This window comes from Musca domestica, unplaced genomic scaffold (genome assembly GCF_030504385.1).
Source record: "Musca domestica strain aabys unplaced genomic scaffold, Musca_domestica.polishedcontigs.V.1.1 8, whole genome shotgun sequence".
Classification (NCBI taxonomy): Eukaryota; Metazoa; Arthropoda; class Insecta; order Diptera; family Muscidae; genus Musca; species Musca domestica.
Window position 1 is genome coordinate 17656810 of NW_026712409.1, and position 22367 is coordinate 17679176.

The 22367-nt window shown below is 34.6% G+C and overlaps 1 protein-coding gene across 2 annotated transcripts; it reads left to right on the forward strand.

Moving 5' to 3' along the window:
- Positions 1–260: 260 nt before the first annotated feature.
- On the forward strand, positions 261–18122 carry LOC101889677 (cyclic GMP-AMP synthase-like receptor). 2 transcript variants are annotated; one of them, XM_011291877.3, is made up of 4 exons: positions 261–512; positions 11072–11790; positions 11852–12050; positions 17970–18122. In XM_011291877.3, exons 1-4 carry the CDS (start codon positions 332–334, stop codon positions 17981–17983), a joined length of 1113 nt encoding a protein of 370 aa, XP_011290179.1. In that variant the 5' UTR covers positions 261–331; the 3' UTR covers positions 17984–18122. The 2 variants fall into 2 exon arrangements, with proteins under 2 accessions (XP_011290179.1, XP_005177864.2); XM_005177807.4 differs by lacking the exon at positions 17970–18122 and adding an exon at positions 14000–14396 and having other exon boundaries at positions 262–512.
- Positions 18123–22367: the final 4245 nt, after the last annotated feature.

Here is a 22367-nt window from a genome sequence, read left to right on the forward strand (position 1 = left end):
TGTCCACCTTTACCCCATCATTTAAAAGGTGCTACAAATTTAAAATTTTCTTCATTCAAAAAGTTTTCAGAAATTCCCCAAAAACACTCAGGAGGCTGATTGTAGTTCCCCCATATTACTGAGTGATGCCGTACTACATCCACATGCTGCAGCGAACAAACATTCCGCTGTCAGCTAATACTACGAAATGGCAACGCTAATAACGCTTCCGACGTATGAGTGCAACTCACCGATACCCAATATAAAATGCCGGCTTGTGAAATACTCTTTCACAGTCGTTAAGATCTCTTCCGAGCAACACCAAACACACAAAACGCATCAAACACACAAAATGTTCACGACGGTGAGACCAAATTTAGAAACGATTCTAACAGATTTAAATAAATTCATCAACATTGATCGGGATCGTGAAAAGTACACAAATCATTTCGAACAAATCAAGATTAATATATTTTTCCATCTGCGTCAAATGAAACCTTTTGGTTCGCTCTTCAATGGTTACCAGCTGGGAGGTAAGTAACGAAGGCAAAAATAGAAGAAAAACCAGTAAAGAGAGGCCGACTTTATGATACCCTACACCACTTTGCCAATTTTGTAGAGCTCCACACAACAATTAAAAGATTTTATGGGAGAATTTAATTATACACGCTATGATTATAATTGTAATTTAAAGTTCAAAAGACTAAATATGCCGAAGCATTTGTATCTTTTGAATTCGGACTTGTATTGCCTATTTGGTGAAAAATTAATTTGAAATCAGATAAAGATATATATGAGAGCTATATCCATATCTAAACCGATTTCGATAAAATTTGGCAAAGACATTTCTGAGCTGTATTTGATATATTTCCCCAAACATTGTTGTTACGGAGTGCATATTACGGCTGTGGATAACAAATACAACAAAAGGGATGAAAAATATCTATATATGGGAGCTATAGCTATATCTGAACCGATCTTCACCAAATTTGGCATACTAGCTTCTAGACTCAATTCGGTTGCATGTACCAAATTCCATCCCATTTATTCCAATATTAGACGTTTGGTGTACAATAAAAGGTAAATCGGCCGAAGTTATATATGGGAGCTATATCTAAATCTGAACCGATCTCGATAAAATTTAGAAAATGTATTTCTGAGCTGCAGTTGATATATTTCCCCAAATATTGTTGTTACAGAGTGCATATTACGGCTGCGGAGGACAAATACAACAAATCGGATGAACACTATATATATGGGAGCTATAGCTATATCTGAACCGATTTCGATCAAATTTGGCATACTTATTTTCAGGCCTAATTTGGTTGTTTGTGCAAAATTCCATACTACTCGGACTGATGTTACACGTTTGGTGCACAATAGAAGGCAAATCGGACGAAGATATATATGGGAGCTATATCTAATTTTTTACCGATTATCTCAAATTTAAATAGGGTTCGTCCTTGAGCCAAACAAATGTTGTTTGGAAAATTTCATCTCAATAGGATAATAAATGCGACCAGCATTTAGTTCACAAGAATACATGGACGGACGGACAGACGGACTGGCATGCATAAATCTACTCAGAAAGTGTTTCTATGGAGATTCTCAAAAGTAACTATGGGTCTATCTCGCTTCCTTCTCCATGTTACAAACAAATGCACAAAGACATAATACCCTTACCACTATGTGGTGTAGGGTATAAATACAGAGGAAAGCGGTGCCATATTTTTTTTTGCTGCATTGAAATCTGCTGGAATTCGCCAAAGGGGGGAAAACACCATCAAAATTTGCAGAATTTTACAATACAAATGTGTTCAACATGAAAATTAAAAAAAAAAGTAAAGAAGATTTAAGTTCGGCCGGATTTTGATTATCCTCAACCATTTGCAAAGACCTATGGAACGAATTTGGCAATTTTCAAAAAAAATAAAATCCGTTGAAAATACCAATATTCGGTATTTTGTTGGTTTTAGCGACATTTTTAAACAAATTTGTCTAAAAATTCTAATAGATTTGTGTGAAATTTTGTATTTGTACTTCAGAGTGGGTTCTACAACCTGTGTCAAAACATTGTCCATATTCGATAATTGTTTCCATATAACATTTCGGTATTTGAGATTTGATATTCAGTATTGTGATCATCTTAGTCACATTTACCCATGAAATTATGTCAAATTTGGTATTTAAGACTCGCAATAGATTACCATATTTGTAGTATAAAATTGTCTATATAGGCTCCCGTTTCGGTACGGCTTTCATATAACGCCTCCAACCCCTATGTTTTTTTTTTTTTTCTGAAAAAAAAATTACTGGAGTTTGTAGTTTAAAATGGAACACGTTTAAATCCACACACTTTTGTATACAATTTTTTTTCTTTACCTAATGGTGGAGGATCGTAGAAATTCGGCCCGGCCGAATTTTATGTCTTTTTACTTGTTTAATCGTATTTTTTCCAATAATCTTGAATTTTTAATAGCAGTTAACAAATGCTGCTAATAAAAATGCAAAATTTAAAAAAAAAAAAATTTGTAAAGCTATTAATCTGATGGAAACCGAGGCTATACATTGTTCCATGCTTAACAAAAAAAAATTTAAATATTCTAAAATAGTTTTTGAAGTTTGTATCAAACAATCCCTAGTTTATAAGCATCTAATAAAATCTGGCAACACTAACATGTTACTCAAATAGTAAAAATGCGTTTCTAGTTCAATGAAACATATCTCGGAAATAAAACAATATATTTGAATAAAAAGGGATACCGATTGCAATGTCAGCAGATATGCCCACTGGCCAGTGTTACAACAATTAAAAAGTTGGTACCGTCGTATAGTTTTGAATGTTTGCATACGCTAAATTTTCTCTTCCTATTGGATTTGTGTTGATAAGGTGGTTTGTCGTCAAGAACTTTGAATGGCGTCTCAGTAAAAAGTTTGAATGTTTGGTCTCAGTTACAATATTTGTTAAATGCATTTGACTGTATAAACCTGCCAATTCAGATGTTCTCTCTTTCATCTAGGAGTCTTCACCCGTCTCACCTTAGAACGAATAGAATTTCTTTTTTCCCCACTAGTAGCTCGATCACCACTTGTGTCGGGGTGGTGACAACACGACCGAAGCAAGTTTGCAGCCCACAATTGTGGGCAAGCTATTCTCCCTTGTATCAAACCCAGAGCGGCAAGATGTTCTAAAAGTGCAAAGATACAAAAATAATTTTACCATAAACATCAGATATTGGAAATAAACAAACAAACAAACATGATTCGGACAAATCATCAATTGTTTTTGTAATCAAAAAAAAAAAATTACCACAAATTCTGCACATACATTACGACGAATTCAATGTATTACTCACCAATATACAACTAAAAACAAGTTAAAAGGTATCAGTCGGTTTTGTCGACAGATGTATACCCTCGGCCAATGTTCGATTACTAAATACATTTTGACTTCTGTTATGACATTTCAAATTGTTGACCCCCTATGGAGTATAGAATGGGCCGTATTATCCATCTTCGAAGCAGATTTTGTGTTAGCATAAATAATGCGATACGTGAAGAGAACCGGCAGCCTATTTCGGATTTTATAATCGTTTCTGTTATTAGAAACTTTAATCCTTTGTGGGGGAGGTACCAGAAGGAATGATCCGATCTCGACCATCTTTAAAACAGATCTTGTGTTGATAGAAATATTAAGCTGTGCCAAATCTGAATGGAATCGGATGTTAATTTCGCGTCTTATGTGCTTCATAGATATTCATAATTTCGACCCTTTGTGGGGGAGGTACCACAAGGAGTGGACCGATATATTCCATCTTCACACTAGACCTTGGGCTAATAAAAATATTGTGATATGTGTAATGTGAAGACAAACGGACCTCTTACTTCACATTTTATATGAGCCATAGTTATTCAGAGGTACTTGATGGAGTGTACCCATATTATCAATTTTCGCACCTGACATAGCACTAATGTAAATATTAGGATTCACAAAGTTGGAGCAAATTCGGATCATCCTTTCTCGCTCTGTGCAATAAGAAATTTCCTTTGAAAGTGTTGACCTTTTGTGGGGGAGGTACCAGAAGGACTGGACCGATATTGCCCAACTCCGAACTTGATCTAAATTTGATAATAATATTACGATGTACCAAGTTCGGACCAAATCGGACAATCCCTTCGAGAGTTATTGTGCGCACTTGCCAGCAAGCCAAACAGACAGACGGACGGACATCGCTAGGTCGACTGCAAATTTCTTAAAACGGATTTGGTCCAAAGCGTCATAGGGTCTAAAACCGCTATTTCGATGAGGCACGTTTTGGCCGTATCAAATCATATATACCCTCTGTAGTCATATAGCTAAAGGTATAATAAACAAAATTTTAATACCCTCCACCATTGGATGAGGAAAACATTTTTATATAAAAGTAGGTGTCTGAATTCAAATGTGTTCCACTTTAAACTAGAAATACCTTTAATACCGTTTGGATAATGCATTAAAACTTTTCAAAAAACCATAAATTGGCTGAGACCGTTATATAGGGGCCATGCCAAAACGGAAATCTATATAGATAATTTTATACAGCGAATATACAATGTTTCGCTACAACCCGTTACGAACTATTAATAAAATTTTTTAGACAAATCCATTGAGAAATGGGGCATAAATTATCAAAATACGAAAAAATTCAATTTTTTTGAGAAAACCGTGAAAAAATATAGCGAAAATCATCAAAATACCGAATATCGGTAGGTACTGTTATATGGGAGTTATGAAAACGTGGAACTAATGTACAATGTTCCACCACCGGAGTTGAAACCCATTACGAACTATAAAAAGCATTTTTTATTTCGGTATTTTTTAAAATACCGAATAACGGGATGTACCGTTATATGGGGGCTATACGAAAACGTGGACCGATATATCTCATTTCAATGCCAACCATCCTAGACACGATACAAATTGCTGTGCCAAATTTTAAAGTTGTTGAAACTGTTGTAGGTCAAAATATGTATCGTGATTTCAACAGACGGACATCGTTAGATCGACTAAGAATTGTATAATGATTATGATTTATGGGATCTACGACGAATATTTTTCGTGATGTTACAAACGGAATGGTTAAGTGAATATACCCTTCTTTTCGAAGTTGAGGGTATACAAATAAAGAAAATTTACCACAACTCATCTTCATACATACGACGAATTCAATATACTATCAACAACCTCATGCACTTATAAATGGACGATAGTTTATTTTAAACACATTTAGAATTGAATGAATAAAAGGCGATAACAGAATAAAACAAATTTATAATTTCCTAGAACCCATAACGCAAAAATAAATAATAAGCCGATACCGAAATAAACCAATATACGGAACACGCATTCAATGGTTGAAATATGTATATCTTTTAGAAATATACACAAATCTCAAATCAAGACATGATACGTTATATTCTATTTTTATACTCTCGGTCTCATATGGCTAGAGAGGGTGTAAATCATTTGATACGGCCAATATGTGCCTTATCGGAAAAAACAGTTTTAGACACTAGGTCTCTGTACATTTGGAGTCGATCTAGCGATGTCCGTTTGTCCGTCTGTCTAGCTGAGTATCCGGAGTATCCGATTTAGTGTAAACTTGTTACATCGTAATATTATTATCAAACTTAGATCGAGTTCGGAGATGGGCAATATCGGTCCACTCCTTCTGATACCTCCCCCACAAAAGGTCGAAATTTTCAAAGAAAATTCTTTGCTGCACAGAAAGAGAAAGGATAATCCGATGTTGCTCCAACTTCACAAATCCTAGTATTTGCATCAGAGCTAGGTCAGGTGCGAAAATGGACAATATCGGTCCACTCCATCAAGTACCTCCCCCACAAAGGGCAAAATTTTGAATAATTATAACTCTTATAAAATGTGATGTAAGAGTTAGATTGTTTTCAAAGTACACATATCACAATATTCTTATGTATGAAGATGGATTATATCGGTCCACTTCTTCTGGTAACTCCCCCACAAAGGGTCAAAATTTTGAACATTCACGAAGCTCATAAAACACGAAGATAACATTCGATTCCATTCAGACTCGGCACATCTCAATATTTCCATCAACACAAGACCTGTTATAGAAATGGTAGAGATCGGACCATTCCTTCCGCTACATTCCCCACAAAGTGTCAAAGATTTGAATAATCAAAACGATTATAAAATCCGAAATAAGCATCCGGTTCTCCTTATATTTCAGACATCCCATTATTTTAATTAACACTAGATATGTTGTGAAGATTTAGAATAAGTTTAGATTTGTGCGAATTGATCAACTTTTGCACGAATTATGGCCTTTAAACGGCCAATGAAAACATGTCACACGCTGCCCGAATGTTGCTCTTCGGTATTTTGGCCCATTCCCGGCGAAGCGCTTGCTTGAGGTGATCGACACCTTGGTACTTTTTAGTGTCAACATTGCTTTCCAAAATACTCCAGACACAATACTCCAACGGTATTGGTATCCGGAGATTTTGGTGGCTCTTATGCGCTGGAAATGAAGCAAGGAACCTCATTTTGTAACCATTTTTGGGTGCTGAGTCCTGTTGGAATGTCCAAGTTCTGCGGCCAAAATGTTTGCGTGCCCAAGGCATTAATACACCCTCCAGAATATTTTCGCGATAATATTCGGCATTTATTCAGAGCGGACAGCGACAATCGGTTGTTATGGTGGCCCACATCATCATGATGGCCGGCGCTTGAGTTCTGGTAGCCAACCGAAGGTGCACATTTTCAGCTGACCTCTTTGGCAAGAAAACACGATCATTTTGTTTGTCTACAAACTGCTGGACAATGAATGTTTTCTCATTGAAGAAAACCAAATTCGGCAGTTCACCATTTTCGACCAAGCGAAGCAACTCGTTAGCTCTTTTGAGTCTATTTTCTTTCTGTTGTGGTGTAAGTTCTTGCACTGTTTGGAATTTCAATGGTTTGACCCCCAACTTATTTTTCAATATTTGCCGAATGGAAAATTGCGATATGTTCAGCTCACGAGCCATTTTTCGGCCACTGCGACGCGGGTTTCGATCAAGTCGCTTCTTTACTTTTCGAAGCATTTCCGCCGATATTGCTGTTTTCTTCCGTCCACTTCCTTGACGTCGGGTTACCCTACCAGCTTCACGTTAACGAGCGATGGTACGAGACACAAAAGTTTTATTAACATTTAAATGCTGGAGTGCTCCGACTATAGCCACTTGTGGTTTTCCAGCCAAATACAAAGAATCACAGCATCACGCTTGAATTCCATCACGAATAACTTTTTTTCTGGAAAATTCACATCAAAATGCTTTTGAGCGCTTGTAAACAAGCTGTTACTGGAATAGTTATTATATTTTATAATTTTAACAGCTGTCGGACGAGTGGCTTAGAAATTACAGCAGTCTGAAGTTGGTTGCAGTTTTTTCACCTCACCCTGTATATCTGCGAACCCCATCTGATACCTCACCCACAAAGGGTAACAATTTTCAATTATTTTATTTGTCATAACTTGGTCAGCGAATCTTTACAAGTTGCTATAATAAAAAAAATATCTCTTAACCAAAAACCTGAGATAAATATGGTATTTATGATTACGCATAAAATTGGATGCAAATGTTCGTTTTTCTAATTTTGCCCATATCCATTTTTTTTGTCTGTATTAGATGAAGCATGAAAATAGAATACTTTGGTCGACTATATCCGGTTATCTCACGCACATTTTAACATTTTCTAAAAATTGTCACATATCTCATGTAAAGTGAAGGAAATAGTCGACAAGCATGACACATCGCAATTTTTATATCATATCATATTTTTAGGTCCGACTATAATGGCCGAATGGACAATATTGAACCATTCCTTCGGAACCTACTCCCTATAGGTTTGAATAACCATGACAGCAGTCAAAATATATTTAAATAATCGTATATTGGCTGAGGGTATACATCTGTCAGCAAAAGCGACTGATACTATTTTACTTGTTTTTCTTTGAATTTAATTTTATAAAATTTGATTGATAAATTGTATTTATTGCTAATTAAGTTGACGCTTCTATTGATTTCAACAAATCGCCAGCACTTGCAGTCACCTTCGTATAATTACACCATATAGATTAGAAATGCATATTGACTAGATATTTAATGTGTATGTTAAAGACAACAATAAATTTGCATTCATGTATTTTAAAGAAGATGACTACATTTCTGTGCAGTTCTAGTTTATCTTGATAATCGATAAGAGGAGTTATAAATACAAAAATATTGAAAAAATCCCCCCTTATTTCCTAGTAAAGGCACATAAAAGTAAAAAAAACTTTTTGCCACAACTGTCGCTTGCAATTTCAAGGCATACTTTTATATGGCCCCCAGAACTTTAGAATCTAAAAAAAGAAATGCTTCAGAGAACAGTAAAAATTAATATAAATATACTAAAGTTATAGAATAAACAAGTAAAATAGTATCAGTTGGCTTTGCCGACAGATGTATACCCCCCAACCTTGAGTTATGATTATTGAAAATATTGACTCTTAATGGGGGAGGAGGTTCCGAAGTAGTTGGCAAATATTGATCAATTCGTTGCTGACCTAAGACTGATATAAATGTTACAACATGTCATATTTGGACTATATCGACTACTTCCTGTACTCTATATGAGATATGTGAACATTTTTGGTAAATGTGGAAGAAGAAGTATACATTTTCATACTTCTTCTAATACAGATAAACATTTTTTGTAAGTGCAAAATTTGAAGGAAATATCGAACATTTATATCCAATTTTATGCGAAATCATAAATTCAGATAAATTACATATCCATAGCGAATTTCTGGTTAAGAGAAATATTTAGCTATAGCATGTTGTAATGGATCGCCGACTTTTTTTTTGCAAGTTATGACTGACATAAGTTTTGGAAAATTTGACCCTTTGTGGCTGAGGTTCGCAAATGTTTGTTTGTGCGAAATTTGAGGAGATAGATGCATGGATTTGGATGCTTATTTCGCTTTCTTTGGGCGAAACCTATGTGGGGGAGGTACCAGAAGGAATGGTCCGAACTTTACCATCTTTATGACAGATCTTGTGTTGATGAATATATTGAGATGTGCCAAGCCTGAATGGAATCGGATGTTAATTTCGCATTTTATGAGCTTCATGAATATTCAAAATTTTGACCCGTTGTAGGCGAGGTACCTGAAGGAGTGGACCGATGCATCCCAATTTTACACCAGACCTTGGGTTAATAAAAATATTGTGATGTGTGCAATTTGAAGAAAACCGTATGCTTATTTCGGATTTTAGGAACGTTATGGCTATTTAAAACGTTGACCCTTTGTGGGGAGGTACCAGAGGAGATGGTCCGATCTCTACCATTTTTTCAAAAGTTCCTGCGTTTATTGAGATGTACCAAGTCTGAATGGAATCGGATGTCAATTTCGCATTTTATGAGCTTCATGAATATTCAAAATTTTGACACTTTGCGGGGTAGGTGCCACAAGGAGTGGACCGATATATTTCATCTTCACACCAGATCTTGGGTTAGTAAAAATATTGTGATATGTGTAATTTGAAGACAATCAGACACTTACATTACATTTTATAAGAGTTATAATTATTCAAAATGTTGACCCTTTGACCCCATTTTCGCATCTGACCTAGCACTGATGCAAATATTGGGATCCGCAAAGTTGGAGCAAATTCCGATTATCCTTTCTCTTTTTGTTTGTAAAAAAGTTACCAGAAGCATTTGACCGATATTGTCCATCTCCGAACTTGGTCTAAGATTGACAATAATATTACTATATACCAAGTTTGGATCAAATCGGATACTCCCTTCGAGACTTATCGTGCGCACCAGTCTGACAGACGAATGGACAACGCCAGATCGACCCCAAATGTCCTGAAACGGATTTGGTCCAAAGAGACCTAGGGTCTAAAACCGTTATTTCTGTGAGGCTCATTTGGCAGTATCAAGTGATATAGACAGGGCGAGATGAAAAAACTGCAACCAACTTTAGAATGCTGTTATTTCTAAGCCACTCGTCCGACAGCTGTTAAAATTATTCCAGTGACAGCTCATTATATTGTTTACAAGCTTACAAAAGCATTTTGTTGAGAATTTTCCAGAAAAAAAGTTATTCGAGATGGAATGCAAGCGTTATTTCTTTATATTTGGCTTTAAAACCACAAGTGGCTATCATTGGAGCTCTTTAGCATTTAAATGTTAATAAATCTTTTGTGTCTCGTACCATCGCTCGTTACCGTGATACTGGTAGCGTAGCCCGACGTCAAGGAAGTGGACAGAAGAAAACAGCAACATCCGCATAAATGGTTCGAAAGCTAAAAAATGGCTCGTGAGCTGAAAATATTCCAATATTCCATTCGGCAAACAGTCGGGGTAAAGCCATTGAAATTGCAAAAAGTGCAAGAACTTACACCGCACACAAATATTTTGGCCGCAGACCTTGGTCATTCCAACAGGACTCAGCACCATCGCACTCAGCACGCGCCACCCAAGAATGGTTACAAAATGAGGTTCCTTGCTTAATTTCCAGCGCACAAGAGCCACCAAAATCTCCGGATACCAATCCGTTGGATTATTGTGTCTGGAGTATTTTGGAAAGCAAAGTTGACACTAAAAGATATCAAAGTGTCGATCACTTCAAACAAGCGCTTCGCCGGGATTGGGCGAAAATACCGTAGAGCAACATTCGGGCAGCGTGTGACGGTTTCATTGGCCGTTTGAAGACCATAATTCGTGCCAAAGGTGACCAAATCGAACAAATCTAAACTTATTCTAAAATTTGATGTTGTTTCCGATATTTTTTGCTCTCATTCAATTAATTAAAAGAAAAAATGTTAAAATTTTAGCGTTTGACTTTGTTGCAGTTTTTTTATCTCACCCTGTATACTCTCCCTAGCCATATGACTGAATATAAAAATCCCAGAGACTGAAAAACGTATTAATCCAAAACATTTCATACCCTTAGAAAAAATATTTGAACCGATCTCAAAACACATAAAAGCGTTAATTTGTTTCCTCCTTTTTTTTTTTCTTCTTCGCATATAGGAAGTTATGGTGATAATTTAAAGGTTACTCTGCCCAATGAATTCGATTTGGTATTCCATATACGTTTTCCCGAAAGTAAACTAATCGATGTTATTGAAGACTATGACATACCGGGAAATGTTCATCTGAGTTTTACTCGAGTCATGGCCAAGATACGAAAAGAGAAACAACACGAGATTACCTATAACTGTCTACTGAAATGGTTAGATGCCAATGACCGTTTAATTGTGGATAGATTACAATCGTATTTTCAGAGTTGTTTCGCAAAAGTCCTTGAAGATTTAAACTGGGAGGCCAGGTTGCACAACGAATACACCAGACTACGTTATCACAGAGAAGGTCCGGCGCACACAATTAAAGTAATTGGCAAAAATATGCAATACTCCGTGGACTTTGTGCCCGGTATACTGTTAGACCAGTTTCAAAGTATAACACCCACGCACGTTGGCCAATGGGAAGCCATACCAAAACCCATCAAATCGGCAAGACGTGATTACACTTCATTTAGAACCTCTTATTATAGCGCCGAAAAAGCTATGTTACAAAATTGTAACAACTTGAAGAATTGCCTGCGCATGATGAAAAAATTCCGCGATGCCCATCAGAATATGAGCAACATGAAAAGTTACTTCATCAAAACATTATTTCTGTTGAAGGTACATGAACAGGGTGGCAATAAGTTGTATTGGAATAAGCCATTGTCCACAATAATACTGGATGTAGGTTTGAGACTGGTGTTTATATATTGATACCCATAAGTATATGTATATTTACTTGCAGATGTTCAAGTCAATGGAGGTTAGCCTCAAGACTAAAAAACTACCATTCTTTTGGGATCAACGCCTCAATATGTACGATCAGCTGACAAATTCCAATTTGAGTGAAATGTTAGGTTGTGTAGTCAGTTGCCGGATGACATTGGAAAAAGCCCAACAGGGATTAACGCCAGCGATTCAAAGACGAGTCTATGAAATATTTTGTAAGTATGAAGAGAAGAGAGTATACAATCTGATTAAAAGTTGTTTAGTTTAAAAAGAGCTTGAAATAGACTCAAAAGAGCTAAAGAGTTGCGTCGCTTGAACGAAAGTTGTGAACTGCCGAATTTGGTTAGCTCCGATGAGAAAACATTCGTTGTCCAGCAGTTTGTAGACAAACAAAATGATCGTGTTTACTTGCCAAAGAGGTCAGCTGAAAATGTGCACCTTCGGTTGGTGATGGTGTTGGCCGCCATAACAGCCGATGGTCGCTCTTCGCTCGTATGAATTGACCTTGGCATCGGAATAAGTGCCTAATCTTATCCCGAAAATATTTTGGAGGGTGTATTAAAGCCTTGGGCACGCAAACATTTTAGCCGCAGACATTGGACATTCCAACAGGACTCAGCACGCGCCACCCAAGAATGGTTACAAAAAATACCAAAGTGTCGACCACCTCAAGCAAGCGCTTCGCCGGAAATGGGCCAAAAAACTGCAGAGCAACATTCGGGCAGCGTGTGACGGTTTCATTGGCCGTTTGCCAACGGTGATCAATGGCACCAATCGTGCGAAGGGTGACCAATTCGAACAAATCTAAACTTATTCTAAATCTTGATGCTATTTCCGGCATTTTTTGCTTTCATTCAATAAAATTAAAGAAAAAAAAACAAGTAAAAAAGCAGTAAGTTCATCCGGGCCGATCTTTGAATATCCTCCATCATTTGGAACGATTTTGACAATTTTCAAAAAAATAAAATGAGTTAAAAATTCTGTTAAAATCCTAAAAATACCGAATGTAGCCGTCATATTAGGGCGTCTAAACGACGATGTAGACCTGCATAGGCAACTTTTGTCTTAAACCATTACAATATGCAAATGCGAAACTTGAATAAAAAAATTCTGTGAATAATGTAAAAATAATGCTTAAATCATCAAAATTCCGAATATATGTAGGTACCGTTATATTGGGGCAATTTTCTGTCATAGGCTGTAGCATCCGTTACGAGCTTCAAGGGGCTATACCAACACGTGGCATGGGGGCTATACCAACACGTGGACCTACATGGCCCATTTTCAATACCAAAAGTCCTGCAGACATAATATACATTTGAGTAAAATTTTATCCTTTACGAGCTTCAAGTACCAAATTTCACAAACATTTCCGGTGAATAATGTCGCTAAAATCATCAAAATACCGAATATCGGGAGGTATCGTTATATGGGGGCTATACCAACACGTGGACCTACATGGCCCATTTTCAATACCAAAAGTCCTGCAGACATAATATACATTTGAGTAAAATTTTATGAACCTACTTCATTTCGTTCGGAAGCTAGAGTGATTTTCACAGACGGACAGACGGATAGACGGACGGACATCGCCAAATCGACATAGAATTTTATGCTGATCAAGAATATATATATTTTGTTGGGGTATAAAATGTATATTTCGAGGTTTTACAAACGAAGTGACAAACTTAATATACCCTCCATACTATGGTGGAGGGTATAAAAAAATTTAAAAATTATCGCGTTTGACTTTGTTGCAGTTTTTTTCATCTCACCCTGTAGGTGGTAACTCACGCACATTTTAACATTTTCTAAAAATTATCACATATCTGATATAAAGTGAAGGAAGAAAACATATTTATTTAGGTCCAATGCGAAATGGACAATATTGGCCCAATCCTTCGGAATCTACTTCATTTGAATAATCATAACAGAACACTGTCCAGACTGATACTTTTTAACTTGTTAATGTAGAAAAAAAGTACAACATTTATAATGCAAAAAAAGGAAAAAAAAATGGGAATAGCCCAATATATAATCTTAATATATTTAAATATATAAAATTTAGATAAATAGTTAACTTACAGATCATCACAGACATCACGGAATAAATGAAACATTATTAATTGTCTAATAAATCTCATAACCCATTCTTATTTTACAGTGGTACAAAATGAAAGACGGCCGACAGTGCAACCCGAGATGTTTGAAACTAACGGTGACTCAAACGAATATAGTCCCATTGTTGAACAACCCAGAAAATCCGATCCATATTGTAATATTTTATAAATTTCTGCTATGTTCAGATGACTCAATGAGCCAAACGTACTAGTTGTTTGAGAAAACAAAATGAAATGAACATCCAGAATAAGACGTAAGCGACGGATCAAATGAAACATTATTAATTGACTAACTGACAACTTATGCACATGTTATAGAACAAATCATAAAAATCCGATCCAAGTTGTAATATTTTATAAATGTTTCAGTATTGCAAAAATTTCAATATTTTTACTACGATAATTGATTTGATTTCAAAAAAATATATATATTAAAAACAAGTATATTCTTGCAGTTTTTGGAATAGAGCATTCATTGAAGTTTAGTATTTAAAGGGAAATTTAAGGGAAAAAAATCTAAAATTTGGCCAACTGTAGTAACTTACCGAAACATAAATTAATAACATGGTCTTTCCCAGAACTGTAAGAATGAAAAACTTTTTACTACCATTTACGATATTGGAAAAAATTAAAAAAATAGTAAATTCTTGCAAATTCTGAAATAGAGCAATTATTTTACAAAATTGCATTCTGATTTGTGGCCTATATTTAACTTTAAGTTGACATTTGCATTTATCAAATTGAGCCCAACTATTTCTAATAAATACAAAAAAAAAAAAAAAAAACAAATCTTATCTATATTTGTTTTTGTTTTATGCATGTGACATATTAAAACCAGTAAAGAAAGTCTTAATGTCGAACGGGCCGCCTTTATAATACCCTACTCCACTTGGAATATTTAGTAGACCTTTACATAACAAATAAAGTTTTTATGGGGAATTTGTGAGAATTAATTCGTATTAATTTTAATTTAAAGTCCAAAGGAACTAAAATATGAGAGGAATATCCTCCTCAGAATCGATTTCTACTAAATTTGCCGAGGCATTTGTGCCTCTTCATTTCGTTTTACCCATTTTGTACACAATAAACTAGAAATCGAATAAAGATATCCATGGGAGTTACATCCGAATCCGAACCGATCTCGATAAAAGTTGGCAAAGGTATTTCTCAGCTGTATTCGATATATTTCCCCAAATATCTTTGTTACGCAGTGCATATTACGGCTGCGGAGGACAAAAATTACAAATCGGATGAACAATGTATATGAGAGCCATAGAAATTTCGAAGCGATTTTCACCAAATTTGACATACATGTTTTAGGCTCAATTTTGTCATAAATGGCAAATGCCCTTCCATTTGGGATGATATTACACGTTTGGTGCACAATAAAAGGAAAATCGGATGAAGATATATATGGGAGCTATGTCCGATCTAGATAAAATTTGGCAAAAGAATTTCTGAGCTGTATTTAATATATTTCCCCAAATATCTTTGTTACACAGTGCATATTACGGCTGCGGTGGACAAAAATAACAAATCGGATGAACAATATATATGGGAGCTATATCTGAACCGATTTCGATCAAATTTGGAATTCTTATTTTCAGGCCTTATTTGGTCGTATGTGCCAAATTCCATACCATTTGGGCTGATGTTACACGTTTGGTACAAAATAAAAGAAGATATATATAGGAGCTTTGTTTACAAAAATACATGGACAGACGGACACGCATAAATCGGCTCAGAATGTGATTCTATACAGATCATCAAAATCAACTATGGGTTTATCTCGTTTCCCTTTCTTTCCAAACAAATGCACAAATACCTAATATCCTGACCAACTTTTTGTGTAGGGTATAATTATAATATATATTCCAGAACATGAACAAATACAGCTGTTTTTTATCCTCCACCATAAGAAAACGATTTTTTTTTCAAAAACATTTTTTTCGATGCAATAACAGAGAAACTTTTAACAACTTTTTATTGATGTAGGTGGAAATTCGGGCATATACCTCTACAATACCGAAATGCCATGAGATACTATTGTATGGGGGCAATACCAAGAAATGGACCTATATTTCAAAAAATGAAGGACCCGGGACCCCGATTTTTGACCCAAAAAAAATCGAATAGTTTGTACTAAACTAGAGTTGTTTCCCGCAATTAGGTAATGCAAGTAAAACGGATGTCGGAGCACAACGTAATAGAACTTCCATCTGAAATCTTCCACATGTTTTATTTAAAAGTTTACCTGCACTTATTTTAGTTTTTATCCATTGGAATACAGCTGTTCGGAAGTTTTCACATTGACATTTCCTTTTAAATATTTATTCCTTAATTCAGTTCTCTTTTACGTTTAAGACTTCAATCTGCTTAGATCCTCCATTGGGCTCGTACCACAATCATGACGCAGGGTAAAAAAAATATTATTTTAAATGGCCGGTTAAAGCTGAAAACCACAATTTATTATAAATATTCAAAACGCTCGCAATAAAACAAAAATTCACATTTTTAACATAACACAAAAAAAAAACGTAAAAAATACCGTTTAGAAAGTGATGCCAAGTTTACACACAATTTAAGTAATCGGTAATCGATTAAGCTATAACATTGCAAATTTCATGGTCACACAATCCATTACTATTGCTCTGTTCCAGTATCTGCAAGAATCCAGGGAAGGGAAAATCGGATATCATAGTAAAAAATTTTACATTATTGCAGTTCTGGAACAAACTGAATGTTGTTCACCAAAAAATGTTTCAATAAAATGCATAAATTAATTTTGCAACTTTTTTAAATTCAATTTAATGGTACAATTATTGGAAGGCAGCAGCAATCCCCATCGGATTTGACTCTATTGCAATATTAGTATTTAATTCGATATGACATTGTGGAAAATTGTTCCCTATCAATAGAAGGTGCTGCAAAAGTAATCCTCCTATCAGGAAATGCTATAAATTTTACGATTAGCCGCTAATGTCTGTAATTAAAACATTGGGGGCCAATCGTATAATTTATAGCATTTCCTAACAGGAGGATTACTTTTGCGCAACCTTGTACAAGAAAACGTTGAAATGACACAATCACTGAAGGTAGAATCGTATATTTTTTACGTAACGGGTAATAAAATGTACAATTTTTGGATAAAAGAATTTTGTCCTACAACTTTATGGATAAACTCTAATATTCCATTCAAGTTTACTTGGTTTTCCCATTAAAGTAATTTTGTGTAATATACACCTAAGTCTGTTTTTACACGGTAGATTGGTTCCAGAAGAAGCCGTGTAAAAAATACATTGATCTTATACAAAAAATATACTTCGCAAAAATTAAAATTGACAAAAAAATTTAAGTACATAAAATTTCAAATCGTGCTAAATAGAATAATATCGTGTAAAAAAATTAAAAATATTCAATTTTCAAACCGTGTTATATCAAAAACGTGTACAAAAAGACCGTGTAAAAACAGACTTAGGTGTAATATACATCCTCAATACATACCGATAAATGAAAAAATATGGCCGGTTCCTACATTTTTCCGATTATATTGTCGGACATAATAATCGTTTTACGTTATAAAAAAATTCATTTTAATATGAACTGTCCGATAAGCAAAAGGTCAGACCCTCTTCCCTTTATCTTTTAACGTAAAGTATAGTTAAATCCTGGGCCTCAATTCTTGTTCTATGAAAATGTGAAATGAAAACTGTTGTAAAGGAAAGAAATGTCAAATGAAAAATTTTATAAAGGGAATATTTTTCATTTCATATTTTCATAGAACAAGAATCCAGTCCCTGTTGCCATAATTTATATTGATAATATGACAATTGAAGAACTGAATTAAAGATTTACTTCACGAAATTATGGCAAAAAGCTTGCCATATCTCTGTAAAAAAAAATCATATATTTTAACGGAAAAATGTAATAATGACTTTACTTTTCCACAAAAGTGGACTATAAAGGAAAGATATAAGAACGGTCCTATATACAATTATTTTAATTTACTTTCAGTGTTGCGCGTTTAGGCCAGATTTTGGCTGCAACAAGAATGCGAATTGGAATTTTCCGCAAAAAAAAAAAAAAAAAACAGCCCACTGGTATGTGTCTGGAGGAGCATACGTTGGATATAGTTGGCGAGATCTTAAACCCACAACATATTATATATATATATATATATATATATATATATATATATTATATAAATATAACTTACTTCTATTTTGTCAGCAAAGACACATAAAGAAAATTATCCAAGCCGAAGACGATAACACAAATCAATACTTTGGTATTGGATGTAAATAAATGTTCCACTTCCATTATTTTATTTCTACTGACGAGGCATGGTCAAATTAAAAAGGTAAAGTCATTTCCAATAAGTCATCTCTGCATTTTCTGTAATATACCTTGTCAAATCTCACTGCATAGAAACAGGTTGCCATCTCTGATATGTGTGGATTTTTCTCTGTTAATTTGTTTTTTTTTTTTTGCTTTACATGTACCTGCATATCCTTACAAATTATTCAGCGTTGCATTTCCGCTCCAATTAAATTCGTAGCAGACCACATTGCATACCCGATTTTCTTCCTATTTGCCGACAGCATCTTAAATCCAGTGAAATTTCTTCGGCGTATACCCAATAGGATTGACAATCAAAATTCCTTGGATTTATTATATCATAAATGAATTTGATTTATTTTGTATATAGAGTCATTACTGTATTCAAATGAGAAACTTAAAAAATCGGTGAAAAACGTTGCAAACATCATCAAAATACCGAATATAGGGAGGTACCGTTATATGGGGGCTATACGATGACGTGGACCTGCACGGACAATTTTCTGTCATAGACTGTAGTATCCACTACGAATATCAAATACCAAATTTGAAACAATTCCGATTAATATTGTCGCAAAAATCATCAAAATACCGAATATCGGGAGTTACCATTTTATGAGGACTATACAAAGACGTGGACCTGCACAGACAATTTTCTGTGTTAGGCTTTAGTATCCATTACGAACTTCAAATACCAAATTTGATAATGTCGTTAAAGTCCTCAAAATACCAAATATCGGGAGGTACCGTTATATGGGGGCTATACGAAGATGTGTATCTGCGAACTTTAAATACCATATTTGAAACAATTCAGATGAATAATGTCGCTAAAATCATCAAAATAGCGAATATCTGAAGGTACCGTTATATGGGGCTATACGAAGACGTGGACCTGCACAGACAATTTTCTGTCTTAGGCTGTAGTATCCACTACGATCATCAAATACCAAATTTGAAACAATTCCGATGAATATTGTTGCAAAAATCATCCAAATACCGAATATCGGGAGGTACCGTTACATGGGGGCTATACTAACAAGTGGACCCATGGTACAATGATATCAAGGTAGGGCTATGATACCATATGATTTTAATTTTTTTATTTTCTTGTCTTAATATGTCATCTTTATTTGTTTATGTATGTGTTTTCTTTTCAATAACAAACAAATTGTTCAGAAAATATTCAAATTCGGGTGTTTTCCAAATGTTTATTTCAACGTATGCATCGACAAAATCTAGAGTTTTTGTAGCGAAATAATCCTTTAGAGATATATAGTACATGATTTTGAAAAGAAGTGTTGACCTTTCATTCAGTTTTCACGGTTTTTAATTATTTATTCAAAATAAATGCAACAAGTTGTTTGGTTTTTTATTGTTTTGATACTAATTCTGACATTACAAGCCAAACAGGTAGACCTCTATACTTGAAATTTTTTCAAAGTTGGCCTACCTTCTCTTCATTGTACCATGAGTGGACCTACATGGTCCATTTTCAATACCAAAAGTCCTGCAGACATAATATACATTAGAGTAAAATGTTATCAACCTACTTCATTTCGTTCGGAAGCCAGAGTAATTCCACAGGCGGACATAGGGATGGACATCGCTGGACTTTATACTGATCAAGAATATATATACTTTGTCTAAAATGTATATTTGGAGGTGATAGAAACGGAATGACAAACTTAATATACCCTCCATACCATGATACAATGATATAAAGGTAGGGCTATGATACCATATGATTTCAATTTTTTTATTTTCTTGGCCTAAAATGTCATCTATATTTGTTTATGTATGTGTTTTCTTTTCAATAACAAAAAAATTGTTCAGAAAACGTTCAAAATCGTGTGTTTTCAAAATGTTTATTTCAACGTATGCATCGACAAAATCTAGAGTTTTTGTAGCGAAATAATCCTTTAGAGATATATAGTACATGATTTTGAAAAGAAGTGTTGACCTTTCATTCAGTTATCGCGTTTTTCAATTATTTATTCAAAATAAATGCAACAAGTTGTTTGATTTTTTATTGTTTTGATACTAATTCTGACATTACAAGCCAAACAGGTAGACCTCTATACTTGCAATTTTTTCAAAGTTGACCTACCTTCTCTTCATTGTACCATGCTCCATACTATGATGGAGGGTATAAAAATGTGCAATATCAAACATAGATAAATGAAGATATAGACAACGAAAAGTTAGTTTTGTCTTTTTATCCTGGTGGCTCTCATCATGTTTTGCATAGTCAGCATGCTAATTTACACGTTCAACCCACTCGACTTCGAAAACACATTTTATCGTTTTTCAAGAATTTCACTTGATTATTCCCAAATTTTTCGATGTCATCACATAATTTTCACATTTCTTTTATTATGGAACAATTTTTAACTGACAAATATCCTACAGTTTTTGTAATTTTTATCATTTTAGAATTGAGTGACTTCAATATTCCCACTCCCCCATAATGGACCCTTTTTTGACTTTTTGGGGGTTTTATAAAAAATCCGGGTCCAAAAAATCGATAATTTGACTATAACTTCCGAACCGTAACATCTTATCCCATCATGTGACCACTTGTTGGATAGGTATTTTTTGAGTTTAAGCTTTCCAACGATACCCATATTGTCTATATCGGGTAAGTGGATCCGGGTCTAGTCGGGGTCTTGAACCCGGACTTTCGGGTCAAAAATCTGGGGTCCCAGGTCCGTCCCCCAAGAAAAAAATAGTTTCCCGGGATCATGGTTAAAATACCTACCACTGAAAAAATTTTCGAAAAAATTGAAGAGTTTTTACTAAACTAGAGTTAAGCCTAAATTTTTGTCTAGGGATATGGGCACGTGGGATATGTGGGGTACATGTGGATATGTACCCAAAACAGACGTCCTCCTCAAACCCATTATTACATTACGAAAATGCGGATAAGTCATGCAGGTCCCTATACAAATTAACCCTCTTTTTTCCTTATATTAATAGTATTTAGCTAAAACCCCTAAAGGGGCCATTGGGAACCCTAGGCTTTTGAAAGGGGCCTCAATGTTTGCATTTAAAGTTAAACCCATAAAGGTGGTCATAAAGGTAAATAAATTAAAAATACAAGAATACCTTGTAGGAACGAATAACATTTGCAACATTCGCTTCGCTAACGCATCCTAATACGCTAATACGTGTTAACACAGCCATAATATATTTAAGGGATTAACAATATTAACTAACAATAACAATTAATATATATTAACAATTAATATAATTAATATATATTAACAATTAATATATATTAACAATATAATTATATTAACCAACAAAATTTACAATGTATATATAGTATATCATATATAATATTATATCATCACCTTGTTATCCTTGCGCTTGCTTTCCTCTCATTAGGTTTTGACACAGTAGACGTCAAAAGGATAAGTGGGGAAGAGAAAACAGGTGATAATACCGATAATAATAATACGTATAGTAATTTTGATATAGATTTAGATGTAAAAGATTTAAAAAACGTAGACAAGCTAGAAATAGATAGCAATGACTCACTAAAGGAAGAAAATCGTCGTTTTCATGGTACAATGAAGAGAAGGTAGGTCAACTTTGAAAAAATTGCAAGTATAGAGGTCTACCTGTTTGGCTTGTAATGTCAGAATTGCTATCAAAACAATAAAAAAGCAAACAACTTGTTGCATTGATTTTGAATAAATAATTTAAAACCGCGAAAACTGAATGAAAAGTCAAAATTTATTTTCAAAATCATGTCCTATATATCTCTTATGGTTTATTTCGCGACAAAAACTGTAGATTTTGTCGATGCATACGTCGCAATAAGCATTTTGAAAACACCCGAATTTGAATATTTTCTGAACATTTTTTTATTATTGAAAAGAAGACACACACATAAGCAAATGAAGTTGACATATTAAGCCAGGAAAATAAAAAAAATTAAAATCATATGGTAGTTCTGCCCTACCTTGAATTCATTGTACCATGGTTGTAGGTATTGTGTATTGTAGTAGTTGTTGTTGTTCTTGTCATTTTTTAAAGTTATTTATATTGTAGTTTCTTTTTTTTTTTTTT

Coding starts and splice junctions, on each gene's coding strand:
- LOC101889677 (XM_005177807.4), top strand. CDS start 332: ATGTTCACGACGGTGAGACCAAATTTAGAAACGATTCTAACAGATTTA. Junction 513..11,071: donor CAATGGTTACCAGCTGGGAG/GTAAGTAACGAA, acceptor CTTCGCATATAG/GAAGTTATGGTGATAATTTA. Junction 12,051..13,999: donor ACGAGTCTATGAAATATTTT/GTAAGTATGAAG, acceptor CTTATTTTACAG/TGGTACAAAATGAAAGACGG.